Source organism: Polyodon spathula, chromosome 16, assembly GCF_017654505.1.
Source record: "Polyodon spathula isolate WHYD16114869_AA chromosome 16, ASM1765450v1, whole genome shotgun sequence".
NCBI classification, from domain to species: Eukaryota; Metazoa; Chordata; class Actinopteri; order Acipenseriformes; family Polyodontidae; genus Polyodon; species Polyodon spathula.
Window position 1 is genome coordinate 13,053,287 of NC_054549.1, and position 26,086 is coordinate 13,079,372.

General features: G+C 40.8%; 2 protein-coding genes across 14 annotated transcripts in view; both read right to left on the reverse strand.

Moving 5' to 3' along the window:
• Positions 1-254: 254 nt before the first annotated feature.
• LOC121328634 (6-phosphogluconate dehydrogenase, decarboxylating) lies at positions 255-9,305 on the reverse strand. The gene is made up of 13 exons (XM_041273512.1): positions 9,136-9,305; positions 7,880-7,955; positions 7,175-7,354; positions 6,551-6,616; positions 6,294-6,412; positions 5,904-5,973; positions 5,071-5,205; positions 4,591-4,780; positions 3,052-3,182; positions 2,785-2,918; positions 1,634-1,733; positions 1,188-1,310; positions 255-828 (listed from the first exon to the last, which is right to left on the reverse strand). The coding sequence occupies exons 1-13, from the start codon at positions 9,141-9,143 to the stop codon at positions 709-711; spliced, it is 1,452 nt and encodes a 483-aa protein (XP_041129446.1). The 5' UTR covers positions 9,144-9,305; the 3' UTR covers positions 255-708.
• Positions 9,306-11,100: 1,795 nt separating this feature from the next.
• The window catches only part of LOC121328632 (kinesin-like protein KIF1B), an 83,350-nt gene continuing 68,364 nt past the window's right edge, over positions 11,101-26,086 (reverse strand). For 7 of the 13 annotated variants that reach the window (XM_041273507.1, XM_041273503.1, XM_041273502.1 and 4 more), the window contains 13 exons: positions 25,775-25,859; positions 24,872-24,977; positions 20,507-20,621; positions 20,015-20,148; positions 19,781-19,842; positions 19,149-19,294; positions 17,950-18,192; positions 17,756-17,827; positions 17,179-17,300; positions 16,602-16,754; positions 16,103-16,295; positions 15,594-15,712; positions 11,101-14,864 (listed from right to left, as the gene is read on the reverse strand). In XM_041273507.1, coding sequence (XP_041129441.1) covers positions 14,822-14,864; positions 15,594-15,712; positions 16,103-16,295; positions 16,602-16,754; positions 17,179-17,300; positions 17,756-17,827; positions 17,950-18,192; positions 19,149-19,294; positions 19,781-19,842; positions 20,015-20,148; positions 20,507-20,621; positions 24,872-24,977; positions 25,775-25,859 — 1,593 coding nt within the window. In that variant the 3' untranslated portion in view covers positions 11,101-14,821. Of the gene's footprint in view, positions 14,865-15,593; positions 15,713-16,102; positions 16,296-16,601; positions 16,755-17,178; positions 17,301-17,755; positions 17,828-17,949; positions 18,193-19,148; positions 19,295-19,780; positions 19,843-20,014; positions 20,149-20,506; positions 20,622-22,231; positions 22,259-24,871; positions 24,978-25,774; positions 25,860-26,086 lie in introns of all 13 variants that reach the window. The other 6 variants (XM_041273497.1, XM_041273506.1, XM_041273501.1 and 3 more) reach the window with 1 other exon arrangement.

Below are 26,086 nucleotides of genomic sequence, written 5' to 3' on the forward strand. Positions count from 1 at the left end.
AGGGTTGGTGCTTTTCTAAGGCATTAACAGCCCTCTGATAGTCATCAAAGGCGAGGCAGACAACGACTTTCCCCAGGGAGATCCAGCGATTACCTGCTGGAGAGGAGAAAGTTAGAAGCCGTCGGAATCCACGTCCAGTTAATGGTCAACCAGAAGTTAGTTCTAAATGGTTTCTAGCTTCTCTTTCTATAACCCTCCATGCTTATACCCGGGATTGTGTTTTGTATTTGGGATACACAGAGGACAACATCTAATTAAAAAGGGATTTGAATCTTTATTTAGCTTTAGAAGAATCTAACACATTGCGAGCGTTCAGTTTAATCCACGATTACAGCTGTAAGCCGGCAACATGACTTTAGAAAACAAGTGTCAGGTTTTAGAGTCAAAACCTCTTGACCTCATTGAAAAAAAAACACACACACACACACACACACACACAGTTGCTACTTAAGTGCTGAAAAGCTACAACACTGAAACAAAACAACATTCTGTTTAGAGTTTATTGTCCACATTTATACATCTCCTATTAAATATTCGATCAGCATACCTTCTAGACTGTTTTTCCTCATACAATTCTATAATAAAAAACTAAAGATATTTCTAAACCAGGGGATGGATTTTGATTTGGTTTAAAATAAGGAATGTGTGAGATGCCATGTCAGGTGGTGAGAGCTTCCAGCTGCCTGTGTGCTGTGGGCCGGCCGCTCGCTAGGCGTTGTAGGAGGAAGAGGACACGTTGCCTCCGTGGCCAGTCCAGTTTGTGTGGATGTACTGCCCAGGTTTAGTCAGCAGCTCATAGGTATGGGCGCCAAAGTAATCTCTCTGGGCCTGTACAGGTGGAAGAAGAAAATCAAAAACATTTTTATTGCTTCCGTTAACTGTAGTTCCTCCTTGTGGACAGTACTACTTATTACACCCAGACGAGTTTATCGGTAGCAACCACAATTAATTATATAGAAAACAAATACTTCTGCACTATAACAAGTGTGGCAGTTTATCCACCTACTACAGAACTATTACAAATTTATATATATATATATATATACACACACACACATACATACACACACACACACACAAATCAACTGTAAGGAAAGTGGATCTGAAAAATCTCAAATCCAAGAACAAGTAGCGATTGTGATGTACAGCAGTGACAAGCGAATCACTGCAAACGTATGTGCCCTGACCTGGAGGAGATTAGCTGGCAACATGTCGTGTCTGTACCCATCGTAGAATGAGAGCGCCGTGGTGAAGCAGGGCATGGGGATGCCCACCTGCACTCCAGTGCTCACTGCGCGGCGCCAAGACGCCTGAGGGGAAGAGGGCAGGGAGTGAGAGCAAGCCAATAACACACTTCTACAAGAAACACCGAATTAAAGGAAATTTGTTCCAGTGTATTCCAAATGGCACAAATCCACACAACTTGCAAGAAGCTACACAAGAATAAACCTAAGCTATCCACAGTCAATCATGCACTAGTTATCTTCCACAGGGTGTCCCGCGCTGGACTCTTCACAGTATGGTCTGATATACAGAGTCAGAGTCAGTAAATCAGAGTCACTTAGCTCAGTGTGCCCCTGTGCTTGTTGCGCAGTCACACTGCAGCGAAGGAAAGGGTTGATTGATTTGCTACCTGGCAATCCTGAACCGCCTTTCTGAAGAAATCATCCAGAAGCAGGCTCTGCAGCTCAGAGTTCCTATCAAATGCCTCCTTGATCTTACCCAAGAAAACACTGCAAAAAAAAGAAAGAAGGGTAGCCACTATTGTATTTTATAAGCTTTTTAAGCCAACTGGTCCCATATCAGGTGAAAATTCATGTGTTTAACATCGGCCTGTATGTTGCACAGTTTTACCCTGCATTCTATTATGACCAATACAAAAAAAAAAAAGATTGATTCCACTTTGTCTTTTGTAGTTTCCTGGGCAAAAAATGAGCTGTAAATTGTTAAGTTATCTTCTTTCTCCAGATCCCTTTGAGAAGTTCACAACCCTGTATATTTACTCATCTCCCGAGCAGATCTAACTGATGCCTGCCCCTGCATTTCCTCATTAGAGTATTTCACAACTGAGCACTGCCAAATACACATTGTGCAATTTTTGGTGGTCTGAAGCAAGGTTTATCTCAAACTTTCTATTTTTTTTTGTTAAAGTACAGTGTGGATGCAGTTAATTTACATCCTCCAGGGAATCAGGAACACTGTTAACCTGCCGCAGACCTTGGATAGAAGCAGGTTATATGAGGTCATATGATTTCTCTCACAAGAGGGCAGACCTATATTTGAGATGTTTCAACAAAGCTCAATTTTTTTTCTCCCTCAGTGGCTTCCTGGTAAACTGTACATGTTATTTGTATGTGTTTTCAAGCTATTTAACCCTTTTATGCATGGCGAACTCCTATGGGAATGATTAAAAATAATCTCTTCTACTGTTTATATGGGGACCTATACAAGACACACATGCATGATGACCTCATACAAGGAATAAAATGTCACTGAAAAATATATTTGTGTCCAACATTTCATGCATGAAAGGGTTAAGTAAATGCAGAGTAGTTTGTTAATACAATATATAAAACACCCATCCTATGAAACAAAAATGTTTCATTTCCCAGTTCAAATGCTATATTTTGGGGTTTAGCATGTTGGAATGTACGCTCTTTGGGGAAACCTCGTGCTATGCACGTTTAGCGTGCGTTTCTGCTGGTAACTACAGACTCCAGTATGCAGCAAACAGACCGGAGTGTGAAAAAGTGTTGTGAAAATGAACGAACCCTATACTCTCACCTCCTGATGATGCAGCCTCCCCTCCACATCAGAGCGATCCCACCATAGTTGAGAGACCAGCCAAACTCTTTGGCTGCCTGTCGGAGCAGCATGAACCCCTGGGCATACGAGATGATCTTGGAGGCATAGAGAGCCTGAAACACACAGCATGGTGTTTATAATACTGCTGCTGCTCACGGTGGAACCCTTTCTTCTTTGTTATACAGCAAGAAATAAAGGAAGTAGCGCAACGGAGTCAACACTCTTAAAGGGGCGATTCAAACATACCTGTCGGATGTCCTCAAGGAATGCCTTCTTGTCTCCTTTAAATTCCGCCCCTTTGGGTCCTTTAAGGTTCTTGCTGGCTTCGACTCTTTCCTCTTTCAGCGAGGACAGGCATCGTGCGAAGACCGCCTCACCTGGTCAAAGAGAGATCCCGAGTAGATTACTGACAGGGGCGCACTAGATCACAAAGCTGGCACTGCGGATCAAATCTGTAGTTAATAAAACATATTGACCATCCATTCTGGAGAAGTGTTACTTCTGCAAGTCTCATCGCAGTCAGAATTTCAACACTACTCATTGCTTTATTTACATTTCAACAATACTAGGCTTGCCTAATTAAATAAATTAAAAAAAAACTGCCAGTCGAGCATGACTCTGAATATCCTGCTCATTGAATTGATAAACGCAAGCCACAGTGTATGAAGTGTTAATAATACATGAGAAAAAAAAAAGGGTGCTTACTGTAGTAGCTCCCTGATTTAAAGAAAAATACTCCCTTTTGTGTATTTATCATCCGTACAATATTACTGGTAAGAATGGTTAAGAAAAGGAGAGATAAAGACATGATTATGCATGAAAAGTTTACCTTCTACTTCTAGAGACCATAGCACAAACCAAAGAATGCTTGTGATGCAAAAATCTGCAGCTTTTACAGTGGCTTGGTAATTCGAGTGGGTTCAGTGCCAGACTCTAACCCCACCCCCCACAGACAAACACACAGTACTTGCATTACTGCATTGTCTGCAGAATAACGTTGTCTTTTGTCAGTGTGCGGTACTTGCAGCTTTTTTTTGACATACCAGAAAACCTCCAAGATGCGCAGTCTTTCTCAACTGTGTTAAAAATACCCAGCCCCAGTTCTCAGGGAGAGCGGTGTCAAATACTGTTAACGGGACTACTTTGAAAAACACAAAGAAGACGCTGTTTAGCTGGAACCACTGATGGGGAAGCTCATCTGGCAGTCTCAGATATAGGCTTTGAATGAGACCTCCCCAGCCTCATCCTGGAGAAAACAACAAGGTTGTTTATTATATTGTTAACAGACAACACTGGAGTACCAGAGAAGAGAAGACTATCCCAGTTAGAGATGGTGTGGTGTTAGGCTCAGCTGTCTCATTACATGGTCAAAGAGCCTTTCTGGGAAACTTGTTTGTGATTTTAATGGCTACTACTGTATAAGGACCATCATAAAAGGCAAACAATTGTAATTTGCAGAAATCAGGCTTGGTGCTACAATGGTTTCACTTTTCACCTTCTGGATCACAGAGCAGATTTGTGGTCATGTGGCACTATTAGCCAATAGGGTTACAGGTTTCAATCTAAGTGTTTACCTCAGTTTCCTTCTAAGCAAAATATTGTACGACAGGGTTATCAATACAGTGCCAATGAAATAAATGACACATCACAGGGATCAGCACATAGACAGTCACCATGGGCAACATCCACAGCATGGAGGACTATATAATGCAAGTTTTGATCATGCACAGCATTAGGACCAGTCTTAGCTTGAGTTTCCAGTGAAATGATAATCCGGGTGCTAACCTATTAAAGTGACTGGCGTGCCATACTCCAGTGCAGAGATAGCAGTCCACTTCCCTGTGCCCTTCTGTCCAGCCGCGTCTCGGATCTTGGGCAGCAAGTGCTTGTTGTCGGAGTCCCGGAATTTCAGGATGTTTGCAGTGATTTCAATTAGGAAGGAGTCCAGCTCCGTCTTGTTCCATTCTTCAAATGCCTAAAGAAAAAAATATAAATACAAATAATTCACTAATCTACACAGACTGTCACATATTCAGAGAGATTCACCAGATCACATTATGTCATTGTGTATGCATCTAACATTAAGCAATAAAACACAACAGGACAGAAAAAGACAGTGTAGTTAACACTGTTTTACTCTGAAAAAAGCAATTTAAAAACAGCAAGTTTAAAATAAACAGCACGTTTAAAATAAAAAAAAAAAGAGCTGAATAAACTGACTGCAAAGGGTTAAAAACTGAAGGCACAGGGCTGTTCCCTGCTCACCTTGGCCATTTCATCATGGTCCATGAATAGAACGTCCTTCATCAGGTGGTAGGCTTCGCAGATCAACTGCATGTCTCCGTATTCAATACCATTGTGCACCATCTTCACAAAGTGACCTGCGCCCTCATCACCAACCTAGAGCACGAAATCAAGAAGAACATTCCAACCAGACACTGCACTCCACCTGCTGCTACTGAATCTGCCTCGCTCTGTTCCTTCCACATATACCATTACATTGGAAACAAAAGCCATGAAGAAACTCATTTTGCTTTCTGTTGAAATTCAGCAGGAAAGCTTTGTTGCTCCGGGCTGAATATCAGATCCTCATTAGGGTATTAACTGATACATTTATAAGAGTTAAATTAAAATGAATAAGAAATCAAGTCAAGCAGACAAACATTGCAGCTCACTGTCTTCATCAGTGTACAACTGCAGCTGAAACATCTGTCTGCTTGACTTACATTTACCTGATTGATTGTGATCAAGCAGTTCCAAGTTATAGATTCACTAACTTAAACCCGTCAAGAGCAGTTTACAGTGTGGTGGCGACATGGACCTCACAGGAGGGAAAGCACACTTCAGAGAGCAAGCTCTTCCAGGACTTTACAGAACACAACACAGCCCTGACCTACCAAGTTAGTGAGACTGTACCGCTGCGGGCTGGCTGCTCAGCCAATGTGCATCTTGTCAACATGCAGAGAGACTTCTTTCATAATTAAATTTGCAGACTGGCAGACAGTTGAATGACAGCGGCACAGGTTGAAGAACCCATGAATAAGATCATGCAGTATACAATGTTAATGATAAATCCAGCAACCTTTATTTCTACTCACCCAATCACAGCACGGCTCTCCCGTTCCCACTTTAGCAGCGATGCTCTGGAAAATATCTTTGATGTGTGGCCTGTGGTACAGAAATAGTGTGCTCAATGCAAAAATGTCCTATTGACGTTATCTAAATCATGCAAAAACATTTTGAAAATGCAAGATCTGCGGCAACTTCATTTTGCAGATATCTCACTGTGGACATGTTTACAGCAACAAACGTTTACGCATGTAAACTACACTTATACTTTATATAAACTGAATTGAGTAATTATGCTAATTTTTCAGCATGTATATTTTGCAGATTTTTTAACAAGTGTTGATTGTGCATTATTTAGGGTTCTGAGCATGGCAATGCTGGACAGTGAGACAAGGCTTTGGTGCCCAGCAAAGACTTACCAGGCCTCTTTGTGACCTCCGGGCATCAGCGAGGGTCCGTAGCGGGCCCCCTCCTCCCCTCCGCTCACTCCACTGCCAACGAACAGCAGCTGTGCAGACTTCAGCTCCTTGCACCGCCGCTGCAGAGCAAACCAGAGCCATTTCAGCTTTTTAAAAGATGACGTTCGGCGCTGCTCATCAGCTATGTACTGAGGAAGAGTGCTTTGAATTGTCTGGCAGTTTCATGATGACTCCTGCCCCCAGCTCTCCTTACTTACCACTGTGTCTCTGTATTCAGAGTTGCCTCCATCAATGATGATATCCCCTGCTTCAAGCAATGGAACCTGGAATGAGAAACACCTTTTAGCTTCATGTAGTACATAGGAGGGCTTTTGTAACAAGCTATGGGGCACCAATGTGAATTACACCAATTTTAAAAGCAGGGATTGACTGTGCCCAGAAACAACTTTGCAAGAAAGATAATGAGGATTGAATGAAGGTCCTTGATTTGCTGGCCTGGCTCTTCAACACAGCCTGCAACTCACCAGCACCTTTTATTTACCAGAGTAGCAAATCCATTGGGCCCATTAACCAGAATCTTTGCTACTGAATGGGCAGAGGAGCCACATTTCACAGTTAGTCATCATCTGATCCCTGGTAGTCAGGCAATGCAGAATAATTTGGGGCTTGTTCAACAGTCCTGCTATGCGTTATAGAAGTAGTCAATCTGGCCCATCACTTGTATCGTGATGCATATCGTACCCCAACCTGCATATCGTGATACATATGGTATCGTGACATTAGTGCATCGATACACTCCTAAGCACCAGGATAGCCAGATGTGTCATTGCGATATCTGATTGAGATATCACACAGCATAGCCAGCCTTGCTCTGTGCTCACCAGCTTGCTAATGAAGTCATCCACTGCCTGGCCTGCCTTCACCAGCAGAATAATTCGCCGCGGCTTCTTCAGCTTGGACACCATGTCCTCCAGGGACTGAGCCCCCATCACGTTCGTTCCTTTCGCTTCGTTGTCTAAGAAATCCTGCACCTTGGAGACTGTCCTGTTGTAGGCACACACCTGCAGGCATCACAAATCAACAGCTGCAGTGCCATGTCCTAATGCAACACAGCAATCCGACTGGCTGTTAAGGTTGCGATGGTGTATGATAAGAAATAACATCGGGGACTGTCAGATTTGTGTATATTAACTGTATAACTTTTGAAATGGGTTAATGCAATCTTAATGCAAAATTACATAATGGCAAAACACTTAAAGTTAAATTGAACAAAAACCAAAAAGGAGTTCTATTATTTGAATTAGTCATTTAGCAGATGCTTTTATCCAAAAGTGACTTTCAGCTAGGGGGGTGAACTATGCATCAACAACTGCTGCTGCAGAATCACTTACAATAAGACCTCGGTTTTACATCTCACCCGAAGGCCATGGTATTGGTATAGGATTTGGTGTATGCCCAATTATATGACGTTAGTGTTTTACTGTGGATATACGACGATAGTTAAAATTAGGCACCCAAAGCTACCACTATAATTCTGGCATCTAATCCAGGTATACGGCTGACCCCTGTTGCTGAACTGTGCTTACCACAAAGCCATGGTCGTTCATGTTTAAGATCAGGTTTTGGCCCATCACAGCCAAACCAATCAGGGCAATATCAGCTCTGTTGGAAAGGAAACATTCTTCAGTTTCTCAACAAAAGGGTTTATTTGCCACACCTAACAAATCACATAAAGCAGTAACAATACAGTAACAATGTGTGATTACATGGGAGGTTCCATTGAGTAGGTCTATTTACGGTACATAATGATTTATTAAAATGAGGTCACTATCTAGCATTAATAATGAGTAATAATAATAATAATAATAATAATAATAATAATAATAATAATAATAATAGGGTGTTATACTCTATTGCATATTAAAAATAAATGGGGTTAATGTTTTCTATAGCGTGTAAGGTATTTCAGTTCCACAATACTGGGAGATAAAGTGAACTGTGAAATCTGACATTGTTACACAAATAATCCACCCCCAGAAATGTCCAAACACTACTGCAATATAATATTGCAACATCCCTAACATTTACTCTAAACCTTTAAGGAAGTGGACTTCTGCAAATGTGGACACTGCCGGACAGCTGCCAAGGGACTGGACTTCTACTCTTCCAGCAGAACTGCTTTTCCACTTGGCAGAAAATTGCAACTGATCTGCTAGTTAAAACAAAACCCTTCCTTAAAAAAAAAAAAATCACACACCCAATTCTAGGGGGAGATTCTGTTTGGGTAGGCGAAACTACAAAACACCTACACGCTGTAATAATGTAGGTTGCAGTCAAATTTAACTCGAAGTTCGCTTTAAAAAAAATAAAATTAAAATTAAAAAATTGAATAATTCATTCATTCTTCTTTCAAAATGGGAACCCACTCCTGTGTCTCTTTTGCAACATTTCATTGTACTGTGTTCGTAGTTTTGTTTCCGGGGCTGTTCTCGGCATAGTAATGTTTTTCCTTCCTTGATCCCTCATACGGGCAGAGTTGGTGACCATAGGCAATACATATGAATGCTGATCAACACCTGAACACTTGAATCGTGGTGGCTGTTAGTGTCAGTACAGCTGGAAGGGGAATCTGTTACTACTGTCAGTGTTAGCGCGTCTACGCATTTATTTTCAGAAACAAGCTTGATTGTCTAATCCTTACACTGCTCTAAAAACATTTGTAATTACTCGAATTAGTCTAATCCTTGGCCAGTACTCTCTGCATTCTAAATCAGTCCAGTCCTACAAACATAGACTGACTTGCATTGTCACGCCGTACAAAGCCACAGAAATGCATACTCACTGTGCCATGGTCTCGCGTTTTATCCTTCAGCGCTGGAATAGGATTAGCTCGGCGGAGACAGCCCTCCTCCTTCTCGCAGGGTTTCGGGGTATTGCACCGCCTGAGGAACCGCTTCACTGTAACAGAGCTCTCCCCAGTGAGGTCGCCGAGCCCAACGCTCCGCCTCTTGAGATTTCCTATTGGTTCAGAATGAATAAACCAATGGAAACTGGATTTGGATTTGTTGATCGAGCGTCAGTTATTAATCTTGCGTTTTCCTTCCCCGAAAGCGCAACGAGACCCAGGTAACCGAGCGATCGAAAGCGCGGTATAAAATAAGGCATAAACCCTACCGCTTTCTGTAATTATATTATTAATTCCACATGGCAGCTAGCCTCAAATAGTATTTTAATATTGCACTTTATGAAGCTCAGATGGGAAAATTGGACGAGGTTCCCAGCGTGCTGCAAAGCGATTGCTGTGGTCTAGCCCAGTGGCCTCCGCTCCCCTTGATGTCACGACCAGGTTTGTGCAAATCAACATGACTCTGCTGTCAGAGTTATTTCATATGCAAATCCGGGACAATGTGACGTTGAGCACATCGAATAGGCAGTTTGATGGACGTGGGAATTTGCATTTCAATTTTCATGGTTTTATTATTATTTATTTTTTCTCGTAGCAGTTTTTAAAGCACAACAGCTATACAAATAAATTAAAAAAAAATCAACAATATCCTTATAAATTCGCTAGGTGTCACTGCAGAGCTATTGGTTTATATGGAACTTGCCGGTAATATATATATATATTATATATATATATATATATATATTATATATATATATATATATATATATTTATAATATATTGTGTATACCCCAGCATGCTTGTGTTTAATATAAAAGCTGCATTTAATTTTAGTCTACCTTCTCCACAGCCTCGTTTAAGCAGTCAGCTCTACCAGTATAATTATTGCACTGTTAAAAAAATCATGTTTCTAAATGCTGTTTCTAATGTGTTTCTTAATAAATGTGATATAAATGTATTAACAATTGTGGATGTATTTTATGTCATGTACAGCATTTTGAGATGTTTTACAGGAAAAGGCGCTATATAAAAATACAATTGATTGATTGATTGTCAATCGTACCACCTGGCTGTGTAGGTGCCCGCATTTCAGTTGTAAAAAAAATCTCTGGGAGCAGAAATGAGTCGTCTTTCACCACCTGGCATGCAGGTTACTAAACGCTCAATAACCGTTGAAGGAAACGATTTCAGCACATCTTTACTGTAAATTACAAGCAAAGCTCTTTCCATGGTTTAATCCACTTCCTTGTGTGTGGGGCAGACTCGCATAGCTTTATATAAGAACAGTGGCACTTGATGTGAAGCTGTAGAGGTTTGTATCATACATGAAATGTATAAAATGCGGTCTGCAGCGTAACCTGTGTACCGACCTCCCAAGCTGGAATTGAACATTTTATCCTGTGTCTGGGCTGGGCAGCTAAGATGCATGTTCAGTGGCAGGGTAGTATTAGGTAAAATTGCAATGTTTAATGTAGATTGTATTTAAGATTATTGTGTTGTGACAGTATTAAAGTACTGCATGTAGTCATTCAGTAGAAGCCATGCCTCTTCTGGACCGCCACTCCCTTTAAACTGCATGGGATAGACACGCTTTCAGTCAAAGGGCATTGGGCCTCCTGGTCACAGCTGGAACCAAACGCCGCTCAGGGTAACTCTTTATTGGGGTCTGTCTTCATCGTCTCCAACCCCAATTTCTCCAGCATACTATTGTTTTGCCAATATGACTAGTAACACATGACCTTTGTACAGTTGATGAAGTATAACGAGTACTATTGTCTTAATGCGTTACACACACACTTATGTATGTATATACTGCATGTGTTTGTATACACTTATGCAATAGTTTAATCACTCTCATGATGGCTAATAAACAAACACAGAACTCAGGACTTATTCTGCTAATGCACTGGTTGTACATTTATTGTTATCTCGTTCACTAAACAGTTCAGTGGTGCAAGATTACCACACACAGAATTAGATATATCTGCATTACACGTCTAGGCTATACAGCGAATGGATTATAATTAGTACAAATACATGAAATATTTACATTTTAATTCAAGCTCCATACAACATATATATTTACAAAATAAAATGTATGAAAATGAAGCAAATCTGACAAATAAATAATGTACAGTGCAGATGATCTCAAACAAAAACCGGTGTTAAAAGACAATGTCAACCTTCAGTCGGAAATGAAATTGTTCTTTCTGGGGCAATTTGCTTTAGATTTGGGGCACTTTTAAATAATGGATGATGAGAGTTAAGATGGAATTGGTGAATAGATGACATAGGAAGGAGCTGCACAATGCAGAGCTCAGCCAAAAGTACGATTAGATGTTTAAGATAATACCTTCTATTATAAACCTAATATAGGCCCACTTTCAACATCATAATCCTCTGGTATAGAACCAGGCTATCGCCAAGAACATCATTTAGTGTTCAAGTTAATGATCGCTTGTAAAGAAATTGAAATCTGAAACAGGCTGACACTTCCTTTTAAACAGGTAGCACAAAAATTAAACCAGTTCCCAATAACAATAATTAAAAAAAAAAAAAAAAACCAGTAACACCAGGCTTTCCAAATGAACGACTCCTCATTTTAGCATCACACTGCTTCATTTATAGTTCAAGTATATGTTTAGGCAGAGTTAGTGGAATGACTTATTAAAAATATGCAAACCTTTGTACTGTATGCCTTTCTGTCCTACTATTTAATTCTACTGTGCAAAGAACTGCAACCCAATATATACACACACAACACACGTTAAAATATTAAATACCGTTAATAAAGTCTCTAAACTTTGTGTTAATAAACCTGCAACTCAAAATTAATGAAAACCTTTGCTCTGACAAACTGCACAGGGTCTTCATTTTGCATAGCTACTTTTAAAACAAACTACTGACTACTAGTTAGAAGAGCCAGCCATTCTGACAACAGTTATAAGGTATGGACTGCATGCAAACAATCCTGTAAATTCATTTCATTGTCAACTAGCTGATGGTAATATTTCAGTGTATGCTAAGCTGACAGTACCATAACAGGCTGACATGCAGTGTGTGTGTGAGTGCCTGTGCTCTGCAGGCTAGCTGACCCCAGACCCTGGGCACATCATGAAGAATAGCCACTCTGTCTCCGTTTGTACAGAAATGAAAAGCCTGCTGTATCAAAAGGTTAATAACCTGTTTAAAGAATGCCTGTCCTTAGTCTGCATTTCCCTGGTCCACTCATACCCAGCCTCTAAGTGTGCTGGATTGCATGTACTACTGGTTGGCTGGCCAGAGTCACAATCCCCTGTATTGTCACACTTCAGTCAGGCTGGTTTGTAGAATATTGAACAATGCAAATCATCCCTTTCATACCAATACAGCAATACTAAACAGTATTTAATGTAACAGAACAATTGTAAAGAATCCATCTAAATGCTGAATAAATATAAAAGTACTTCATATACAGGCCTATGTTTCTTCCAGTTTGTTTCTGGTTGACGCCCCGTTTCAGATTTATGCAGAGCAAAGTTTTTCAGTAATGTCTTTAAACAATAAAAATCAAGAGTATTATAGTTTGTTCCTTCACTTCGGTGATACTTGGTACAGCAATGAATTCAGCAGGACTCTATTCCATTCATCAACCATGTACCTCTTACTTCATGTTACCCAACCCTGGCAATCACTGCTTGTTAGCACAGTATCTAAAGCACATTAAATCAGCAGCTAAAAATACTGTGCCTACTAACACCTCTCCTGCAGCAGACTCTTAAGATCAGCCTAGGCTGTCCTGCGTACTCCCATTGTGACTTCATGAGGAATGAAAGTGCTAAACATTGTAATCTAGGAAAGACTTCCCCATAACTCAAATAACATATCTTCTAGTGACATCTTCATGATTAGCAATGCTGCAACAACATTTAGCTACAAAAGGATTTGAAAATCATTGCTATTTCTGGTCGTAAACATCTGGGCATTTGCATATGATATAAACACATATATGCTTGGCACAGTCCAATGCTGTACCTCGGTTATATATCCTGGACATTAAAGAAGCTCATTTTGGTTCTGGTGCATGTTCTAATCCAATAGTACTTGGAACCCTGTAAGCATCTAAAAATGACCTAATTATTCCAGTATCTTCTACAGTCCCTCCAGTAGTTTTCAAGCTGTAGGAAGCTGTAAATAACAGTGCTTCAATATTAACATTGCTTTGGCAAAATCATTGTGAGAATAAACCTGCACTAAAAGATACAGGGAATATTAAAAGAAATAAAAACACAAATTAAAAGTCAAATCAAATAAAACTTTTTGGACAATCTCAGAAGAATTATCCGTCTTGCAATCGCTGCTGCAGACATGTCACTGGAACAAACACTATTCTAGAACCGAGATACACAGAAGACATTTGTTTTTTGTTTTCATAGTGTTAATGTTTTTCATTTGTATGTTGTTATAATAGTTACAGCCCAGTAACTGGATGGTCCAAGCACTGTGTCATTAACACAACAGCTGATTACAACACAATGATTTTAGGTACATCTGCTTATATGAAGTAATACAGCATGTATGTTCTGTGGGTCTGTGGAGGCTGCATCAGTTCCCAGTCTGGCCTAGAGTAAGATTATCTAGAAACATAAGTGCTTTTTGCGTTGGCCATCTGTGAGCCATTTTGGTATTTTGTTTTCTAGCTGAATACGAATACACTGCCCCCAGAGTATTTGAAATACCTAATCTCACTCGACTGCTTCTTTTTTTCTTTGTTTTTTTTGCTTTCGTTTATGACACGGCGAGATTGCAATTTGGTTTCGCCCATTTTACTTCTCGTTCGTATTTTTTCCTAAATCCGCAATAGGTTTCAAGTCCCGACAGAGATGATTAAAAGTTACTAAAATAAAAAAGTAGGCTAACCAAAGAAGATGCCTAAACATGCCTGCAAAAGAGAGGCGCTTTCAGGGGTCTCAATCCTCTGTGTGAAGGACAGGGCCACCACCCTGTCTAACGCCAATACTCTGCCTCTATTGATGTTCCACCAATTGTCAACCAGAGAGAAATCCTATAGACAATTGCCAACAGGCAATCTCTGTAGTGTTTTGTTAAATATGGTAACATTCTAGTTTAGGAATTGCACTATTAATATACTATTAAAGCAAAGTACATAATAACTTGTTCAATGGTATATATTTAGTCTGTTTACTTTTGCTGTGTGCATGAATCTCTGCTTAACCTGTCGACAGCCTGTGTTATCAAGCGGGTACAACTGAAAATTGTTTCATACTGAAATAACACTGATAGGACAACCTTAGAGACACAAAAACTCAGAATTGGAAAAAACTGCTGAAAAATCGTGCACACACACACACACACACAACTAGACTGTATTACAACATGCTACTAGTTAAGTTTTAGGAAAGACAAAAAAGGAGGAGAAGGAGGGAGGGAGGTAAGGAGGAGGGGGTGGTGGAGGATTATGTTAACATAAAAAGGTGCTTCGAAGAAGAGTTAACCACAGGTCTACATACAAGAGAAAACCGTCAAGAATCACAAAGATAAGTAAGTGTTAACACTTTGTATCTTCAAAGGCAAGTCAGAAGAACAGGTACTGCATTCCCTGCACTCAGTGTAGGGACCGTTCTCAATTCTTCAGCTGCCCTGAGCGCCTTCGGGCAAGTTTGGACCTAGAAACAAAAAATAAATAGTGCATTGAATTCATTCATTCATTCATAAAAGCCTACTGATTAAACTGCATACTTCACACCATTCTGTTGTAAGACCCCTACAGAGCTCCTCAACACTGCGACCTCCACACTGGCCCTCTCTACATATCTGACGACCGAAAGCGTGCAGCAGCCAATGACTGGAACGAGTTTCAACAAGAGTTCAAATTGGAACGGCTTATATCGGAGGTTGCTTTTAGCTGTAGGGTTGACTCACTGCTGACTAAACTCGACACTACAGATCTGTACATAGGGTGAGGAAAGATAACTGCAATCTAAACTGAAGACCAGTAAACCAACATAAATACCTACGAACTGCCAAAACATGGACACCATGTAATCGTGCAGCGCTGCAGCTAGTCTCTCAATGAAATCACACCTAAATAATCGAGTGGCACATGTGAAGATATTGTCTATCGTTTAACAAAACATAAGAGAAAATGATATGAGGATGTTTAGCATCATCGGGAGTAGTTTATATACTTTTTTTTTTTAGCACAACTAATTTCAGCTAAATGAACTACCGCCAGGATTGAACACTATAACTGGAAAATGCAACTGAACCAGGAGGATACAGTAACCACTGATTATAGATGATGTAAAGATGTACACTAAACATGGCAGTCATTTCAAATGACGACATTCTTATCAGAATTCTTATTGTTTTGTATTAAATAATGCAGACTGTACCTTATTGTGCCAGCTAGAAGTGGGTTGAAGGCATACAGCCAGTCATTCAAGTCTTTATCATTGATAGCCTGCAGTAGAAGCCCACGATGCTTGGTACACACTGCAAACGTGTTGGGCGTCTGCAGAAAGGAAGCATACAGCATGCACTGGGTTAGGCTGCGTTGTGTCTGGGTTTAGTTCTATACTGACGTGTACAGAAGTGGATGAAACGAAGAATCAGTCAAAGCCTATTAATAACACAGTACGTGTGCAGAGAGATCACATAATTTGGTTTTCAACCGATTAGCATGCCAAGTAATGGTTATTAATAACACTATATACTACCAAATCGGGTCACGGTATCAATAAAGGGCGATTCAAAAAGGTATACTTATAAGAGGTCTAATAACTCCATTGTGATCAAAATCAGTTCTAGTTAAAAGGTGTTCTATTTTTTTTTTTTTAAATCATGTGTTTGGTGCCACCTGGTGGACAAATGCTGTAAATACGGTTTTGAGGACTGAGATCACCTTCAGCATTGCCTGCTGGTCCTCACTGTACTCAACCTGCGCGGTGGACAGGTTCAGGACGCCCCTCTCCACGGGGTCCTTGTCGTTGTTGTACATGAAGACGTAGGGACGCCGCACCACCACAAAGTACTTCACCCACGAGTTAGACCTGGGCTCCATGAAGTTAAGGTAGCCTTTCTTAGAAACCACCGACCTGCAATGTGAAAGCTCAGCGTGAGGGCAGCTTCATCCCTGCTTCCAGGTGAAACCACAGTTTAAATCAATCCTTCAGTGAGAAGCCTCCAAGCCTGGGAGCTTGTGGCCATTGACCCCCCCCCAACCTTAAAGAATACTATCAATTAAAGTGTTTTATTTAATTATAATTTGTTTCTATAAAAAACTACTGCTGTATCTACCTACCTACCTATCTGTTTTATATTTATTTTATTCTGGCATTCACTGTGAATAGTGCAATTTGAGAAGTACTGTAAAACGTTTGTATTCAACAGAAGCTGCTTACCCGGGTCTCATCTCCTCAATGTCAGGGACCAGGTTGAGGAACTCGTTCTTGCCGGCTCGAGCCAGGTAGGAGGTCTCCACAATGGGAACCATGGGGAAGTTCTCATAGTCAGCACAGGAAGGGCTGGTGGCTCTGGAGTTGGCTTCTGGAGTTCTAGAAAACAGTTCAGAACCAGCCTTAGAGCACAGCTGACAAGAGGATGGATGGGTGATGGTTTTAAGCAGGGAATGCAAACACAATTAAGAAGTGATATCGCAGAGGGACGAAGCCAGGAGTTAGTTCAGTCTTTCTTCGTGGCTCTGTAAGGTTGGTTCTTAATGCTCATTAAAACAGCGTAAAATGTCAGTGCTAAACATCTGAATAAATACCCATCTGTATTTGAAGAAGTGGAGCAGAGTCATGTAACAAACTGACTGATTGTGTTTTCCTGAGGGGGGGCAAGGCAAGGCTGTTTTATGAATTAGACTGCTAAGAATTGTGTTTCATCAGCAGCATTAACAGAGCCCCAGTGTGATCCACGGCTCACAAATCGCTGTTCATTTCTAGGAGTCTGAAAGGAAAGCATCAGTCGACCTACTTTTGGTCCGTGGAGTTACATCTGGAGTCCGCCAGGGAGGGGCAGGTAGATGACGGCGTGAGAGTGGCACTGCTGAAGCTCGACACTGAAGGATCCCGTCCCATCGGAGAGATATCTGACAGCTGAAACCAACACAGCATCTCAGCATCGCTCACTGCAGAGCCAGTGACAGCAAGCGGCAGACATTTCAAGCGTCATACTGTGCTAAGACACACTGATGTAAAGGGGGTGCCAGCGAGGTTATTGACCCACTATCTAAGGTAAATTACCTTTTTCCTGTGGTTTTACAAAGCAAGCCAAAATCATTAATAAAAGAAGCTAATATAAGCACTACACTGTAATGTAATTTCACATGCAACTACAAAACAAACAAAAAAACAACCACATACTAGTGCTGTAATAGTTTCTAACAGATAACATTCTACTAAGTATTCCAGAAAAAAAGGTATATATTTATTGCATGCAAAACTGTGATGCCTACCTAATGTAAAATAAATGCTATAAACGTTTATTTACTCTGGATGACTCTATCCTGAATTTGTTTTTGTTAAGATTTTTCATAGAAAGTTTTTCTTACTTTGCAGTCACTAATGCTGTTGCAGACCTGGTTATACTCTCTGTTGAAGGTGTGGGTGAGGAGTCGCAGGCACTAAAACAGATTGCATATACATTAGGATATATAGCAACACAAGGAAGATTTAGTCAATAGATATAAAAGTTGTTTCCGTGCGAATGTGAGACAGAACGCCTCCAGCTGGCAGGCTCAGGCACCTTGGTGGCAAGCTCCTTCTCGCGCTCAACCAGGCTCTCTATGTCGGTGGAGTCGTAGCCGCTGCTCTCGCTGGGGGTGATGGCGCTCTCGAAGGTGGCGCTGGAGATCTGGGAGGAGATGCTGGTGGAGGTGCTCAGGGTGCCGCTGCTCAAGCTAGGGGAGAGGGACTCGCTCAGGGACTTGGGGGCCGTCGTCTCGCCCAGCTTCTCACGCAGCAGCAGCAGGTGCCGGGTCTTCTCAACCTGACAGGGTGCAACAAGTGCTGCGTCAGCACCTTAACCTCAATGCAAGAGAGCCAGGCTTGTCTACGTCAGCACCTTAACAGCTATGCAAGAGAGCCAGTCTTGTCTGCAGGTATGGTTATAGTGCTTTTAGCTTGATCTCACCAGGGCAGATTCATGTCATTTTAACAAAACACATCCTTCTACTGCATCAAATCGGTGCTGCGTTGTCTGCATATTGATCTAAAACACAGACAAGCTACGGTAAATATAGTAGATAAACCTGCTGGTCTCCAGAATATTATTTTTATCTTTCAAGTGCTGACTGAACTCCCTAATCCAGTGTCACATGCTATTCTTGTCCCCCGCTGCAGAAATAAATCACTAATCTTGTCAGTTGAAATCCCTCTACCTTCGGAACAGACATAACTAATTCCAGTCACAGTGTGTCTCCAGGTCTCTTCTCCTGACCTGTCGACAATCAGCCCTGATGGAGAGAGGCTGACGCACAACTGCTGATTGCTCTGTATCTCAGATTCCTGGACCCTGGCAAGCTTTCTATTGCCACCTTAGAATTGCCAATGTGTGCAAAATGAATGGAAAGTGACACGCACTTGAACTCCAATTTCACTGCCTCATTTATGAGGGGTGTTTCAATTCAATGATGCTACTTTGGTTAAAATTATCGTTGAGAATCAAAAGATCTTGAAAGGCGAACAGTGCAACTTTAGAGACACATTCCATGCCCTCATGTGTCATAAAATAGGGCTTATTTTTAATTTTTTTTAAAATTAATTAATTATCTGCCAACATAACTTACACCAAAAACAAAAGAAAAAGCCCAGATGGCCTGAAAAAAAATCAATAGAACACAACAGGAAACATTAAACTTGAAGAACAATTCTGACAGGGCAAGTGCAAGAGTAGGAATCTCAAGGTGATGCATTTTACAAAGCCTTGGTTTCCATGGCACCCACCTCATGCAGCAGGTCTAGTTTCTCAAGCTCCCACTGGTGCTCCAGAATGAGGCTGTCTCCACGAGGTCTCCACCCAGCCAGGTTCTCCTCTCCCCTGACGTACGCCACCGACGTATCCAGGACCTTTCTCCTCCTTCTCTGCATACCTGGGAGACACAGCAATGCAGTCATTGACCGCTAAGCAGATAACCTGTTTTACACACCATGGCGATTAGAATGACTCCAAGCATCAAAGCAAAACTATTTGCACAGTAGTTTTTAAACAACCTGCTACCTGCTTAGCAATGATTGTGTTCTGGTCTAATTCCTAGACAGCTTGTAATGAAAATGCATGCCAAGATCCTGTATAACTTCTGCATGGCTTCAGTCCAGGTAAGTGCAGATTATTATTTTTGTTCGTCTGAAATCAATCTAAGATAATTACTATGACTTCCAGGTGTTACTATGGGTGTGACTATGGGCCTAAATTAGCCAAGAAGGTGGTTGGTAACATGTTCCAGATTTTAAAGTTCCCACAAGAAAACTTTTAAAATATGAATGTGGAATTCAGCGAATGCAACTTTTCAAGAATAAAGTAGGTTAGTTAAAATTGAGATCTCTGAAATAATAAAGCTATAATTAAATCTACTTACCTGGGCTGCCTGTGTCTGCCATTTTGCACAAGCTCAGCTCATAGATCCCAGTCACTCTGTTACTGTAGAAAATACATTTAAAAAACGAAATCAACACAAGGCAATACCGACAACCTCTATACACACACCCCATTCCAGCCATTTCCAAAGCTGTAGACGACGCACCACATTGAGATTTGCTTCAACATGATTTTCAAACTGATTTCATAAACTTGTGCAAGGTGTGTATCGTACCAGTCAGGTGACTTGGAGTATCCTCTACCAAACAGGCTCTTCAGAGAGCCAGGGGGGGAAATTTTAGCATCCCGGGAGTAGAACACCATACAGACGTCCTTCGTGATCACTGCAGGCTGGATGCAGTGGTCAAGCTATCACACAGAGAAAAGGGGAAAATGGGCTTATAGAGGAGAAAAATAAACAAACACAATTTCAAAGCTGGAATTCCTCTCTACTATCCTGTGTGCAGTGCACAACATCCAATTCATAAAATATTTTCAAGTGAGAGATGAAGAGAAAAGGGGCTCAAGTGGTGAGGTTGCTGGCTGCTGCTTCTTGTGAGGAAAGCAGTTTTCAAAATGTTCTTCCAGCTATGACTGTGTAGTGCGAAACTGCATTGTCAAAGCTGTATACATCAACATGTAAAACTCTGTGCTTAAAGGGGCTGGCTTTCCAATTCGCTTTCCCCTCAAACCTCATTCAGAGTTTGAGAGGCACAGCAGCACTCACCTCCAAGTATGCAGACAGGGTCATGTAAATCTTCTCCCCGTACGGAGTCACGCGGTTCAGGAGAAGAGAGTTGTGTAGAGAGCTGTCCCACACTGCCTCAAACCGGTAGAAGGTCCTGAAATATACAAAGACATCACCTGGGTGACAAACCCATTGAAAGAGCCACAATGATGACATCCCTGCATTTCAGCAATTTAACTATAAGCCACGTATAAAAGCTTTCAAAAGATTTTATTTGTCTGGTGCATTCTGTTCTATTGTTTTGTCAGGTATGAGGCAGGAATCTTGCCTGCACACAGAATCAGTTTAATCTTTTCAGTTTTTAAGATTAAACTAGATTAGATCAACAGACTCCTTTTTTATCTGTACAGTTACTCTTACAAAATAATGCTGTAAATATACTGCATTTTAACAATAACAACCTACCGATGCATATATGTCAGCGAATAATTTGAAATTACTTTTTTTTTTTGTAATTTGCAAAAGCCTCCAATATGAACTTGGTAAAAGACGCTCTTGATTACTATTAAACTGTTGTATATAAAATACAAATAAACCCTGAAATGAATGAGATATCAGATTCAGTAGGAAGAACCTAGTGAGTCAGGTAGGTGATACTATTAAAGTCATACTCATGGTGCAGATTTAACGCCACCACAATTCACTTGAACATGTGATAAAGATGCACGTCAATGTGCAATTCTGTTCACTACACTCAGCACAGCTACTCTATTATAAAATGGAAATTTGTACCTAAAGGAAATGGATGGGTCTATAAAACTGACACTAACATTTATATATGAACATGTACCAACAAGTCCCTGACAAACACTTTTTCTTTTTAGGTGAAAATAAAAGACTCTCCCTTTAGTATTTTCAGTTCTCATCAGTTCTTTACGCGGTTGTTGTCAGCGGTATTAATGTAAGCTTTATCTAAGGATGCCTGTGTCACATCAATGTGTAGCTCTCTGCTGACTGCTCATGTATTTCATCCTGTCTGGGACACAGCAAGCCTCGCATGGCATCTCAATGAGTCACACCCTGCCTCGACAACAGTGACAGCCCAGACTGCGCTCACCTGTATGAGCACCACAGTGTCTCTTTCAATAACACTGACTGAAGACAGACGGACAAACCCAGCTGAGCTACCCTCCCACGGCCTGAACCAGTCTCAGGTCCACCGTAAGAGACACAGTGATCTCCACAGCAGAGTCACTCACAGGCTGATAGACGAAGCAGGCGTAACTACTTGGGTTTCCTATTTAGATTTAGCCTTGTTTAAGACACCAGACTGTGTCTTCTGGATCAAGGTCACAGTATCTCCAACAGTATCTCTTCAGTGTATCTTCAATAGACAGAGCACCGTTAGAACTATTTAAATAGGAGAGATACTTCAATCCACCACTCTTTAAAGAATATACCCCTGTGGGCCAGATTCACAAAACATCAAGGACTTTTTAAAAGGAATACTTTGTTAAGGACTTTTTTTTTTTTTAAATCCCAGTTTATTCTTATTTTTCACTATTTAACCTAAGAGCAAATGTATGAACACTCTTTTTAAAAAAAAAAAAAAAAAAAACAGTCCTCAAAACATTCCTTACATGAATACTGTTGGGGCCTATACAGCATGTACAAACTAACAGCAGGTTAAAATAGAGCACTAGAGATGTCAGAAAGTGCTTTCTACTGAAAACGAAAAAGAACTTTATGAGCAGAACTAGGTACCTAGGTATTTCCTTATCAAGACAAATCCTGTAAAACACAAGGAGGGTCCATTAGCAGCAGGAAAAGGGGAAAAAGAGAAAAATAAAACAAGGCTTAAAAGGAAAACAAAAGCAGAAATAAACTGCAAACATTACTGCAATGCAAAATACATGATGAGGTAATGAGGCAGAAATGATGACACAGGATAATGGAACAAGCGACAAACAAAGAGAAAGAAGTATAAGAACAAACAGCGTCCCGCTGACATATAAGACAGATATTGGGTAGGATCCGGTCTGAAGTCAGTGCACCTGGTTTAGTTAAATCATTACAGTCAAACCTTGCAAGCTATCAGAATCCCCCTAGTACATGTGCTGTGGACCAGGCCTCTAATCTATCTGTTCAGCCACCAGGTGTCACTGTTTCTCCCTCAAAAGTTGACCTTCAAATAAGCATTAGCGCTAGGTAGCTCTATGCGCAGCTTCAGCAAAACAAGAGAGGTGTGCAAATTCATCTGGTTGCTTACGGCTTTTATTAGCAACTCCATCAACTACCAAATACTGCGTTGTGCTGTGTGAACTGAACCAATCAAGACTGCTCCCATTATCTGACCGCTTCCATTATCTCAGACAAGGCCATCAGCTGTAATCAATAGATTTCATTCCCTATAGCTTCTGTCCTCTGAGGAACAGAGCTCAGCCATTACAGCAATTACACCTCCTGACTCAGTGAATGATGTCAGCATCTGTAAAATGAGTCAGTAACACGATAATACTTTGAAAGACATTTTAAAAGTGCCAAAACATGAAATTTTAAACACCTGACAACCTTTTCAATGCCAATGACAGAGGCAGCCGAGATGACTGGTGAGATTCGCTGCTTTGACGCAGATGTACTTAAAAAGCTTTATAAAGAAATCGGCTTAACAATGTAGAGCAGACTCAGGACTGCAATTGTTACATTGTGTGGGCTTCTTGAGAATCTCAGAACATGGGATCTTTCTAGACTCGACACCTGAATTACATACCCCCCCCCCCCACACCCACCCTCCATATAAAATGTGCATTATCTGCTAATAATCTTTGAATACAAAATAATATCCTGATGCAATCTGTTTGCTGATTGCCAAAGCATTAACAGTCCCCAGTAATTTTATTCATTTTTACAATGGAAGTTTTCACATAGAAATTTGTCTTGAATCAGCCCTGGTAACCCTTTTCATCACTGTGTAGGGACAGGAGCAGCAGGACTAGCTGGCCTGGCTGCACACACTTAGCTCCCCTTGCTGGTTCCTCCCCCACACACTGCTTCCCGCTGTGTAAGGAACCCAGGAACCTGCCGTGGCTCCAAGCTCACCTCATCCCTTCAGCTGTCAGAGCTTAGACTCTTAACACACAGTCTTCAGCAGCAGCCAGCAGCACACAGCAGGTTTCCAGACCTCTCCTTGTCTTTAGCATACAATAGCTGGTTTCACAGATTAGCACTACTTTAACTTCCACTTCAGGGAAGGGGATAATACAATAACCACCTCGCTACAATCAGATTATAATTCCATCTAAGTGTTTTCCTCTGTTGTTGGATTGTAAATTTTGTTAAGCTCACAGTTCAAAAGCTTTGTTTTAGTCTTCCACCTTATGGACTGTAGTTTTCAGCAGTATTCAGCTGTAGTGTTCAGAGAGAAGGGGATAAAAGGGAAACAGTGGATCCCAGCTGCATGTGATAGAAGCTGTTGGAACCTGCTGCAAGGTCAGTGCTCTCTCTGCTCCCCAGACAGACAGCAGTCTGGTACACTGCAGAACTGGCAGGCAGTACTCTAAATCACAGCTGGTGAACAGTGGCGATTGCTAATGCCACGTTTCCATCAGCACCACTCTACCAGCTTGTACACTGCGGTCTGATCCCACTCCAGTATTAACCCTTATCGTAGCGCCGTTTGTTAACACATGCCATCAGAAATGACGTTGGAACCTCACGAGACTCCTAGGTCCCAGTCTGAGCTAGTGTATAGAGAATATAGGGAAAACATGTATATATTTTTTTGGTCCTCAATAAAGTATACTCAATTTCACATTCTTCAGCTTGACAAAATTAATTCAGGGCTGAAAGGGTTAAAACGGGTCTTCAATTGGGCATTAGTTTAAAGATCAAGAGGTATTGAAGGAGTGCTCAATATCACATGAATTATTTAGCTCTTTAACCCTTTGCAGGTCTGGTCAATCAAATGGATTAAGATTCCTGCCAGCCTGCGACCCTAATCAGAGCTGACAAGAGTTAAAATTCAACTTTAGTTCGGTTTCATTTCTCCACTGACGTTACGAAACACAACTGATTTTAAACCCTTTTCAAATTAGTTCAGGTGGCAGATGGAAAGACTAATGTAATTCAAGCCCAAATCAGAGAACAGATCTGTAAAGGACGTTACACTGTAATGACAGGCACAGCAGGATCAGGGAGAGATAGAAAGTAATGCATTGGAAAAAAAAAAAAAGAAATTAAAACATCAGTCCCAATCTGAAGCATTAAAAGCATATCCTTCAAGCCTCTTTCTAAAAAGGTGTAAAAACGTACATTAAACTTGGCTTACTTCATTGCTTTCACGATCTCCATAGTAAATGGAGAAGCAGTTTTTAAATCCTGCTGCAAGTTCCCCTCACAACGTACCTGTTGGAATTGTGTGAAGACTTGATATTCTTTGCTGAGATTATATTCAGAGACAAAACAGCATCTGCAGCAGCATCGTCCACCTCCGGTTTATTTCTGATGCGACCTTTTAATAACGGAAATAAAATAATAATACATGAATTCCACGAGAAAATAAGAAACGCCACAGATGCTAAACAGCGTTGCATCTTCCTTACACAACACGGCTTCTGTTGCTCAGAATTGTGTCCGAATTTGAAATCTACTTCAAATACTGTACAAGTGCTTAGCTTTAATCTAAACTTAAAAACAGCTAGCTAAAAGAAACATGTACATATACAGCTATGTAGCATCACCCGAGAGAATGAACTCATTTTGCTTCATAAAGTCGGATGAAACCTGCTGAATAATGTCACGTAAGCATATTGAATTACATACCGCTTTGTAGTTTTCTATACACTTCATGAAAAACAGATTTAAAAAAGTAACATTTTGAAATCTAACATGAAATACTGTACTACCACTATTGTTTCCAGTAAACTTTTGCAATATCATTTTATAGTTTATTAGATTACAAGTAAAATATCTAAATGATGTTCATTCATATTCACACACACATATATACATATATGTGTGTGTTACACTCTGAGCTCTGAGGGCGTAGTTTTAGCTGTGCTGCTCCTTTGAAACTCACTACCAACTTTCATTATAGAATCCACAGCAGTAGCCAAATTTAAAAACACCCTAGACACACTTATTCTCCTCTGTATTTTTATGTGTTAACTCTTTGACTCTACCGCAGTCTGCACTGTTTATTACAATGTACACTACTTTTATGACGATCGATTTTATCCCTGCGTTTACCTATCTTCATTTTAGTCTTCCAGATGCCAATAAAGGTTGGAGAGGAGCTTCAGCACTCACCTACAACCAGCTCTCGCACATCCTTCCAGTGCAGCTCGCTGCCTTTCTCGTGGATGATGGTGACTGTGATTCTGCGCTGAATACCCTGAGGAACACAATGGAGTGCAATCCTCACTTTCAAATCAGGTGTTCAATCAATAGCACCGTTATTATACAACTGATAGGAACTGGCAAAAAAACAAAAAACAGTACTCTATACATTTTTTTACAGAACACTATCTGCAGTTTGTAAAAAAATTGTGCCACTCAACAAATGCATGTAAATGTGCACATTTTAAAATGCTCAGTCTCTCAGATGATGTTATGCTTCAT